This window comes from Phocoena phocoena, chromosome 15, assembly GCF_963924675.1.
Source record: "Phocoena phocoena chromosome 15, mPhoPho1.1, whole genome shotgun sequence".
NCBI classification, from domain to species: domain Eukaryota; kingdom Metazoa; phylum Chordata; class Mammalia; order Artiodactyla; family Phocoenidae; genus Phocoena; species Phocoena phocoena.
In genome coordinates, this window is record NC_089233.1 from 20,409,962 (window position 1) to 20,420,741 (window position 10,780).

The 10,780-nt window shown below is 48.6% G+C and overlaps 1 protein-coding gene across 1 annotated transcript; it reads left to right on the plus strand.

The window, feature by feature from the left end:
- Window positions 1-10,015: 10,015 nt before the first annotated feature.
- LOC136135574 (transcription and mRNA export factor ENY2-like) lies at window positions 10,016-10,492 on the plus strand. Its single transcript, XM_065893485.1, has 2 exons — window positions 10,016-10,199; window positions 10,365-10,492. The coding sequence occupies exons 1-2, from the start codon at window positions 10,016-10,018 to the stop codon at window positions 10,490-10,492; spliced, it is 312 nt and encodes a 103-aa protein (XP_065749557.1).
- The last annotated feature ends 288 nt before the right edge of the window (window positions 10,493-10,780 follow it).

The window sequence follows — 10,780 nt, forward strand, 5'->3', positions numbered from 1 at the left end:
TCAGATTCTAAGAAGAGAGTGGTAGGGCTAACTGAGGTCATGTGACCATTCCTCAGCCAGGAATATATCCAGTGGAGGAAAAGTTCCCAAGGAGAAGTAGGGTGGTTTTTCCAGAAGAAGGGGCAATGGCAGAAACAACAGGTGTTCCGCCAAAGGGGACACAGAATAATAATGCTTGCAATTTATTTCGCGTTCACATGAGCCTCAACCACTTCTGGGTTTCCAATTATGCTGGTAGGGGACTTCCCTGGTGGTTCAGTGGCTAAGACTCCATGCTCCCAATGCAGGGGGCCTGGGTTCGACCCCAGGTCGGGGAACTAGATACTGCATGCATGCCGCAACTGGGAGTCTGCATGCTGCAACTAAGACCCGGTACAACCAAAATAAATAAATAAATATTTTTAAAAAATTATGCTGGTAAACACTTTAGTTCATCATCTCTTTAAATCTTCACAACCCCATGAGACAGACATTATTATTATGGTTGTTTCTGTGTTTTAGATAGGGAGACTGAGGCTCAGAAAAGTTGATCAACTCTTCTGAGGTTTTAGTATGAGGCTTACGACAACCCAGAGTCCAACCTCAACTCTTGTCACTCTGAGTGACATCAGAGCCTTTGATTCTAAGACATCAAGTATGCTTACAAGAAACTCTAGCTCTTGGTTAGGGAATCTGACTGTTTTAACAAAATGAGTGATCAAATTGCTGAGTCGATAAAGTTGTGGCCACTTCCTCGGTTGGAGGGAGTTGTCTGAGAAGCAGCATGTATCCTCTGCTCTGGGGTTTTGCTCAGGATCAGAAGGAATGTGTAAAAGGACTTCACAGAGTTTAAATAACCTCAAGTCCATCCCCCAGTGTTTTTTCAGAGTATAGTGAAGTGAAGGCCATAGAGGCCAACTGTCTAGACTCAAAAACTGGTTCTGCCACTTACTGTGTGACTTCTGTCGCTCAGTTTCCTCATTTGTTAAAATGGGGATAACAGTTGTATCTGTCTCAGCAAATTGTAAGAATCAAAATAGATGACATATGTAAAGTTCTTAAAACAGTGCCTGGGACTCAACAAATGTTATCAATTACAATCATCCTCTTCACCAGTATTTTCATCCTTAGAGATGCTGATCTTGGTTGCAACACATAGAAACACACTCAGACTAACTCAAACCATGAAAGTAATTTACTGGAAGATTTAGGACCCACAGATCCCAAGGGCAGGACTTCCAGCTGGACCTTACAAGAGACTGGAGTCTGTACCCAAAAACCTATTAGGACCCAACACACTCACCTTTATCCTTCTGAAACTGCAGTTTCTAACCTTCATCTCTGTCTGCTACTCTCATCTGTCTTCTGCAGGCTGGCTTTCTCTTATCTCTGCAGCTGTTGAACAACTGCCCCAGCCCTAAAGCTGAATCATCTCCCCTCTACTACACTGCCAGTTCAATAACTAGTATTCCATGTCCAAAATCCCAGGAGAGAATCTGATTGGCCTAGCTTGGGTCAGCTGTCTACCCCTGGTCCAATCAACTGTGGCCAGTGGGACAGAGTCATGTAGGCAGTCATGGCTGCAGGAGACCACTCTAGTGATGGAGAGGGCCGTTCCTCCCCCTGAGCATATTCTCTTTCCATGGAGTTTAGAGTATACCCTTGCCAGAAAATTACTATTTTTCTGTAGGCAACTTTGGAATCTCATTCATATTGCCTTTATCCTAGCTTATTTTTTTCCTCATAATGCTTATTACTATATGAAATTACATAGTGTATTTGTACATGTTTATTGTCTTACTCTAAAGAAGATAAGATTGAGACAGGCAATAAGTTTTTCTTATTCTTGGTTGTAACCATAGCACCTGACACATTGTCTGACACATAGTAGGGAGTCAGGTAAAGCTCTCATGATGAAAAAAATGTTTGAGGCCTTCATCAGTCAGATCAGTTTCTTCAGAAGTGGCAATTATCAGCTGATCTAACTCTACCAGGTTCCAACAGTTCCCCAGTTTCACTTTCATTGACTCTGGGGAATCACTCTCTTGCAAGATTTGCAGTTGTAGTTAGCTATCTGATCTATTGCCTGTAAATTGCACCAAATCCAGCTATCTGTGAGAGATTGACCTTTGACAAAGACTTTGAAGACTGAGATAGATGGAATACTTCAATATAGAGGGGTGTTTAGTGGGACCTAAATTAGAAATTGTCTAATTGATTAAATATGTTTGTCTTATGATGAAATTCCCTATCTTCCCAGGGACCAGGATAATAAATACTTAGAAAATGAGGACTTCCTGGGTGAGGGCAGAACCTGGAGAGGGTAGTTCATGCGTTCATGTTCATAGATGTCAGAGGACTTTACAGATGAAGTGACCTTTGAACTGGGTTCGGAGGGATGAGTAGGAGTTTCCAGATCAATGGGGGTTGGAAGGTATTCCAAACAAAAGGATGAAAAAGAATTTCACCAAGTTGGGTGGAGCCAAGGGTAGGAGTTGAAGGAGTGGGAGAAGTAGCTGAGAAACCAGGCAGAGGGAAATCCAAACAGCCCTTCTTTGCCAGGTTAAGGGTATCAAGGTGCCGTCTGATGCAAATAGCAAAACATCCAGATTGAAACCAGCTTGAAAAGGAAGATTTAGTATCCTGCAGAGCAGGAAGTTCGGGGGTATGGCAGGCTCCGGGGTTGGTTAATTAAGCGTTCAGTGACCTCAGTGAGGACTTAGGGTCTTTCCATCTCTTTGTTCTATTGGCCCCAGCATTGGCAACAGACTTGGGTTGGTTCTCTCTGCTCACAATTGTCTGCCTAAAGTGCTCGGGCCTCTCTGCACTTCATGTTGTCAGAGAGAGCGTGGCTTTCTGTGTCTCTCTCTCCGAAAGCAAGGAAACTTTTCTCCAGCACCCTCCCCTTCGTGACTTCCCCATTCTTCATTCAACCTGTCCCTTCGGGGAAGTGGGCGGGGGAGTCCCCATAGATCAGTCAGACCCAGAGCTGGGGGCGGGGCCAGCTCTTCTCTGGGTTCCTGGACAAAGTGGGGGTCCATTAGCGAAGACATGAGTTGGGCCTTCATGAAGTGGAAGGTGAGGAGCCACTGAAATGCTTTAAGTAGGGAAGTGACAAGATCAGATTTGTGGGTTTTTTTAAAGATTATTCCGGCAGCTTTGATGAAGAGAGATTTGAGCAGGGCTGGCCCAGGAGCGGGGAGCCCTGGTAGGAAAATGAGACATGAAAGAGGGAAACACGATAAAGCCATGTTTCATCCTCACAGCCTGACCGCCGCCCCCCAACCCCATCTACCTTTCCTGCTTCACTTCACTCATTCCTGCCACACGCGCCCCCTTCTCTTGTATCTCGCCATGTAAGCCTTCCTTTGTGCTGCTATTCTGTCTGGAATACTCTTGTCCATATGCTTTTTTTTTTTTTTTTTTTTGCGGTACGCGGGCCTCTCACTGTTGTGGCCTCTCCCGTTGCGGAGCACAGGCTCCAGACGCGCAGACCCAGCGGCCATGGCTCACGGGCCCAGCCGCTCCGCGGCATGTGGGATCCTCCCAGACCGGGGCACGAACCTGCGTCCCCTGCATCGGCAGGCGGACTCTCGACCACTGCGCCACCAGGGAGGCCCTGTCCATATGCTCTTCTGCCCTTTTGCCTGGTCAGCTCTTTCTCAGCCTTCAGATCTTTTTAATTAATTAATTAATTAATTTTTTGGGCTGCATTGGGTCTTCATTGCTGTGCGGGCTTTCTCTACTTGTGGCGAACAGGGGCTACTCTTCGTTGCAGTACACAGGCCTCTCATTGCAGTGGCTGGCTTCTCTTGTTGTGGAGCACGGGCTCTAGGCGCGTGGGCTTCAGTAATTGTGGCACATGGGCTCAGTAGATGTGGCTCGTGGGCTCTAGAGCGCAGGCTCAGTAGTTGTGGCACACGGGCTTAGTTGATCTGTGGCATGTGGGATCTTCCTGGACCAGGGCTCAAACCTGTGTCCCCTGCATCGGCAGGCGGACTCTCAACCACTGTGCCACCAGGGAAGCCCCAGGATATGCATTTTTTAAAATACAGAAGGCTGTAGAAGCTTGGCTTGGTACTCATTAAACTCATTATCACGCCCTGGGTATCTCCACCTTAGCCTTCATATCTGGGCAAAATGTTGGGGTCCCAGCCCAGGCCCGAGTGCCCTCCCCTCTGCCCCCTACCACCCCTCCCCCAACCCTGATTGCAGTAGGACAGCCTAGCCAAGGAGGGGGCAGCCTTCTCTATCTAGAAAACTCCTCTTGTCTTGATTTCGGAGAGGCAGTAGTGAGTGGTGGCGTGAAGCGAGATCTTAACTCCCTGCCCAGGAATTGAACCTGGGTAGCCTGGATAAAAACCAGGAATCCCAGCCACCACACCCCCTGGCTCTTGTCCCCATTGAAAAATGCATTTCTCACAGAGGCAAGAGCTGTAAAAACAGGTACAAAGTTTATTATTAGAGACATAGCACAAAAGGGAGGGCACACAGAGAAACAGTTTGTTAAGACAGAAGCAAGGCAGAGATGCCCCCAGAGAGAAAGGGTGTGGGCGTCCTCCCGAATGAGGACTGCATGTAAAGAGGCGGTTGGGTCATTTATATAGAGCAGTTCTTCCAGGTCTTAGTTTACCTTTGGCCAATTACCTGGTTTCTTTTTCCACACCTGATGCCTTAGGAGCCTCCCCAACGTATGTATGCACCTTTTTTCCAAGATGGATTCCAGCCCAGGGGCCTATGGGACGGCCTTAGCATCACATATTATGGGGTGGTGCCCCTCCTTTTGACCCCCAAGGAGCTTTTATGCGCATGTGCAGTGTTTCCCTTGCCCCAAGGATGGGAAATGTATGACCTCTTAATCTTTTAACAGGGTTTAGTCCCACTCTGTCCCTGCCATAAAAATGTCCAATGTCTGACAGATGTAGAGAACAAACGTATGGACACCAAGCGGGGAAAGTGGCGGGGAGGGGAGGTGGTGGTGGTGTGATGAATTGGGAGATTGGGATTGACATATCTACACTAATATGTATTAAATGGATAACTAATAAGAACCTGCTGTATAAAAAAACAAAATTCAGGGCTTCCCTGGTGGCGCAGTGGTTGAGAGTCCACCTGCTGATGCAGGGGACACGGGTCCGTGCCCCGGTCCGGGAAGATCCCACATGCCGCAGAGTGGCTGGGCCCGTGAGCCATGACTGCTGAGCCTGCACGTCCAGAGCCTGTGCTCCGCAATGGGAGAGGCCACATCAGTGAGAAGCCCACGTACTGAAAAAAAATAAATAAATAAAAAATAAAATAAAATTCAAAAATTCAAAAAAAAAAGTCCAATGTCTGGTTATTTACCCAATTTCTGTTGCTGGTTTTTGTTGTTGTTTTTTTGTGTGTGTCTTCCTGGGACAGAATCATTTGCACGTCTATAGACAAGAATAATTTTCCATTGCTTTCAGTTATTTACAGTTTACAGAGAGGTAAAATAATTCCCAAGGAACCAAAATCAGATAACACAGAAGGGCTGCTGTAAACAATGCTTAGTTTTCACTGATTTCATACAAAATTTCCCAAACATGAATAATGTTACAGACTGAATGTGTCCCCTTAAAATTCAAATTCACACGCTGAAGCGCTTATCTCCATGTGATGGTATTTGAGGTAGGGCTGTGGCAGGTAATTAGGTTTAGATGTGGTGCTGAGGGTGGGGCCCTCAGGATGGGATTAGTCCCCCCATAAGAGGAAGATATCAGAGCTCGCTCTCTCTCCACCCTGTGAACACAGCAAGAAAGCTCTCTGCAAACCTGGAAGCAGGTTGTCACCAGGAACCCATCAGCAGCACCTTGATCTTGGACTTCCCAGCCTCCAGTGAGAAATAAATGTCTGTTGTTTAGGCCAACCAGTCTGTGGTATTTTTTGTAGCAGCCCAAGTTTACTAAGACAGGTAACAACTGTAAAAGAACCTGGCACACAGGGAGGAGTTCAGTCGGATAACTTCCAAATAGAAGGCAGCAATCTGTCAGATGGAGATGTGTGTCTGTACTTACTTTGGAGCTGAAATAGCACAGCAAATGTACATTTAAACTTAGACCGTGTGTTTATTTGGGGTAGGGATGGGACCTAAAATCCTGTAGCTACCTCTTACTGCTTCCACTGTTCATCTGGCCATTCAACAAATATGTATTGGTACTGGTGTGCCAGGCACTACCCTAGGTATTGGGGACATAAAAGTGTACAGAATTCCTGCTTATATTAGTGGGGTGAAGCAGGTAATTGAGTATAGAGAATGTGTGCTTCCAAAGAAAATTACACATTGTCTAGAGAGCACACCTTTCCAGTTCCTATCCTTCCTTTAACTGCCTCAGAGATTCTTACACTCTTAGCTGTAGATAACAGAGCAACGCAAATAATTCTTGCCTGTAAACCGGCAAATTGGGGAATTCTCTGGCGGTCCAGTGGTTAGGACTCCGTGCTTCCCTGGTCGGGGAACTAAGATCCCGCAAGCTCCATGGCGTGGCCAAAATAATAATAATAATCATAAATAAAAATTTAAAATGCAAATTAATTCTGAGCTAGTTTTGTGTCCACCTGCACATCTGTTCCAACATTCGTTTATTCTGTATAAACTTGCCCTTTTTCTGACTTCCCTTTTGAACGGATTATGACATCCGCTTGGTTCTCTCGTTTAATTAGAGTTAAAATATTTAACACGCGTTCATTTCACAATGCATGAGAACCATGACTTTTTTTTGGGGGGGGGAATTACCCTTTGACACAGTAAATATCTAGTACGCTCATGGTGTAATGTGTTACGGAGAAAATAAAGCAAAGTATGGAAGGAGGTGATGGTCCATAAAGACCGTCCGGAATAAAAATGCTAGAAGAATTCGTTACCTGAGACTCAAATTTAACGGGGCGTCCTCTAGTTCATCTGGTAGGCCTTGCGAGGTCGGCTTGACCAACTTTGACCTGGCTGCGGGTCTGGAAGACCAGTCCGCGAGCCCGACCCGCGCGTGGAGGAGGGCTGTCGGGGAGGCGGCACCCCCGGCCCGGGGCCTGCGCGGAGGCGGGGCCTGGTGTGTGGGCGAGGCGCCACAGGCCCCGTCCCATCACGTGCCGACCCTCGCCTGCCGCGTCGGCAGCCCAGGAACACTCCAGACACCGGCGGCTGAAGGGCAGGGGCGGCCGCGGCCTCGGCTGCGGGGCTGGGCCTATGGCGGCGACGGCGACGGCGACGGCGGTGGCGGCGGGGGCCGGGGCCGCGGCGGGGGCCGAGTCGGCCGAGGGGCCCCCGGGGCCGGCGGCGGCGCTGGAGCTGTGGCTCAGTGAGTAGCCAGGGCCGCCCCTCGGCGCGGGCCCAGCGCCCCACGTGAGGCCTGGCTTCCCGCCTCCCTGGGCCTTTCTTCTGAGGCCGGCGGCCGGACAGGTGGCCGCGGGGAGGCCGGCGCCCGGGGAGGCGGGCTGGGCCCGGCGCGGGTGGGAGGATCGCCGCGGGGAGGCCCCGAGAGGAGTCCCAGGAATCCGCCAGGGCTGCGGACCCGAGGCTGGGCGCTCTGCTCCCCCTCCTCGCAACCTCCCCCAGTCGCGGTGCATAAACACTGTTAACAGCATAATGGCCAAGGTTTATTGAGCTTTGCTTTTATGCCAAGCACTGTGCTGAAAAGCATTTCAGCCACTGTTAATCCTCATTACGACCCCAAGAGACAGCTTCTGTTTTTAACCTCGTTTTACAGATGGGGACCTTTCGACTTCCTCAGTTGTGCAACATACCCATCCTCCGGGAAGGAGCTGTCTCTGGCTGACGACTCTAATGTCAAAACAAGCCCTTTACACCTTTTGTGCATGTTGGTTGTGGCCGGGTTTCTTACGTGTATTGTCTCCAGGAAGACTCACGGCAGTCCTAAGAGTCGTTTTTGTTCCTACGTTACCGGTGGGGACTCGAAATTCCAAGAGAATAAAGCATATGCTCCTTGTATTGGGCTCTGCTGGGTGCTGGGAGTACTGAGATGCGTAACACAGGGTCCTTGCTCACAAAGACATTTTTAAGTGAGTGGTACAAGCCGACAATAACAGCACTTTGTTACATTAACTGAAGATTGGGAGGGAGCCGGGTTTAAAGTGCGGTGGTGGGAGTTGGGTTTGTTTACCTGGGGATTGTCTCAGGGGACATAGCATTTGAGTGGACAATGGAGGCGACAGCGTTTCAGAATGTGCAAAAGCTGGGGGAACAGGAGGGTGTGGAGCATTCTGGGAAGAAGGAGGTCATTACTGCAGGAGTGCAAAGCGTAAAGAGGCTGCACTGCTAATTGGGGTGAGATCTTCAAGGGTCTTGTATGTTGCAGAAAAGAGTTCAGTTTATCCCTGATGCAGTAGGGGAGAGGATGTTGGCCTTTTCAGCCTGGGACTCTGATCAAGTACACTTGTTAAAAGCATCACCTGCAGCCGTGAGAAGAGACGAATTGGTTAGGGATTGGGGAGTTCAGGCAGAGAGAGATGAAAAGCTCTTCTGGTAGTGTGTTGGGGGTGAAATAGGACAAAGGTATTGGGATGGAGAGTAGAAATAATTAGCTAGTACAATCAGCAGGCTTGATGCATTAGAATAGAGGCAAGAGACCAGGAGGCATTTAGGATGGATCCCAGGTTTCAGGCTCAGGTAACTGGTTGGTTACAGATGTCTCACTTGTTGACTTGTGGAGTTTGAGGTGCTTGTGGCACAAAGAGAACCTTTCTGGGCAGTTGGTTGGCTCCAGAGAGTGTAAAAGAGCTGGAGGTCAACTTGGGACCTTCAGTTCATTGGCAGTGAGCTTGTCCAGGGAGGCTGTGCCCGTTAGGAAGAGTAGAGGTTTGCAGATGGAGCGTGGAGAATCTCAACATGGAAGAAGCAGGTGGGAAAAGCAGCCTGGAGACTGAAGGCGGAGGCTACAGGCTGGGCGTGGAGGGGGAAGCTTGGGCGTTGGGGAGCTGCAGGTGGATGCAGTTGGTAGGTGGTTTTGCTGCTGAGAGATAGAGTAGGAGGAGGAAGGAGGAGGGGGAACTTCGAATTTGGCGACTAAAAGGTTACTGAAATACCTTAGTGCTAAATGGTGGGGACAGAAGGTGGTTGACTAGGAGGCAGTGGAGTTGCAAAATCAAGTGGGCCGAGTTAGAGGCCAGCTAGCGGCCGACACAGGTCGGGGAGAAAAAGGGAACCGTGGCTGCTCAAGGAGGAGGTCCTGAAGCTCCAGCTGTTTTAGGCCAGCCAGTGTGGTCCCAGAGTTGTGAGATCTTCCAGTTGTTCAGGTAGGGCTAGAACCTGTACCAATAGCACACACCCACTCCCCAGTCTTGACAACCAAAAATGCCTCCAGACGTTACCAGATGTGCCCTGGCAGAGAAGGCAGACTCACCTCTCCCCTCCCCGCCTGAGATCCTCTGAGTTTGGGCTCTGGAGTGTGGAGTGGACTTCAGAAATGTATCTTGTAGTCTTCGTGGTTGTGCGACTTGCACCTCCCCGCCCCCGCCCCTCCATAGGGCAGAGAAAGTGAACTGTGTAAACCAGACTTCTGGGGGGCTGGGGCGCAGTGGAGGTGGTATGTGGGAGGACAAGGGGTAGAAGGGCTGGTGGTGGGGCAAGGACAGGAGTGTCGTTGAAGGAAAGCACTGTGAGTCTGGACTGGATGGAGAAGGAAGTCACTCTGGGGACCGCCGAGCTCAGCTCACTGGCAGGTCTTACCTCAGCAGGCAAGGCAGCTGTGCCTCTAAGATCGGAATGTAATACCATGTCTGTCTAGGGGCTTAAGAGGAGTGAGTACATGTGAAGTGCTCAGGATACTGCCTGGCACACAGTGTTGGCTATTATTATCATTAGTCTTCTTAGTTGGGAGTGGCAGAGACTAACTCATGTTGTGTTACCAAAAAAGAAAAGAAAAAACGTCAGACCTAGGAAGCTGTTTCAGCAGAAGTTCATGCTTTAAAAATACAAGTAGCAGGTGTGCTAGCTTTCTGTGTGCTTTGGTGCCCAAGCTACTGAGGGTCTAGGTCCAGGCAGCTGAAGAGTGTGGTTAGCAAGATGAGCAAAGATGCGCAGATGAGAGCAGCCATTAACCAAAAGTTGATAGAAACTGGAGAAAGAGAACGCCTCAAAGAGTTGCTGAGAGCCAAAGTAATTGAATGTGGCTGGAAGGATCAGTTGAAGGCACACTGTAAAGAGATAATTAAAGAAAAAGGACTAGGGCTTCCCTGGTGGCGCAGTGGTTGAGAGTCCGCCTGCCGATGCAGGGGACATGGGTTCGTGCCCTGGTCTGGGAGGATCCTACATGCCACGGAGCGGCTGGGCCCCTGAGCGGGGGAGGCCACAATGGTGAGAGGCCTGCATACTGAAAAAAAAAAAAAAAAAGAAAAAAAAGAAAAAGGACTAGAACATGTTACTGTTGATGACTTGGTAGCTGAAGTCACACCGAAAGGCAGAGCCCTGGTACCTGACGGTGTAAAGAAGGAGCTCCTACAAAGAATAAGAACATTCCTTGCTCAGCATGCCAGCCTTTAAGATTGAATTAGATTGTGTTGTTTTGTGGTTTTATTTCTGAAAGTAAAACTTGCCATAAATTAGGAATCGATTTCCCAAAATAAAATCCTTTTTTGTATGATGGGATACAGTTTTCAGTAATGATGTATACAATTGTATTGATTTTTTCCCCCTGAATGTATTATTTTAATAAACGTCTCAAGAATGAAAAAAAAAAACAAAAGTAGCAGCTTCTGGGCATTTTGCAGCTTTTCTTACCCCACTTAGTTTATTTTGGGCATTGTTCCACATGACTGCATTTAGAGCTGC

Coding starts and splice junctions, on each gene's coding strand:
- LOC136135574 (XM_065893485.1), top strand. CDS start 10,016: ATGAGCAAAGATGCGCAGATGAGAGCAGCCATTAACCAAAAGTTGATA. Junction 10,200..10,364: donor GCTTCCCTGGTGGCGCAGTG/GTTGAGAGTCCG, acceptor AAAAAGGACTAG/AACATGTTACTGTTGATGAC.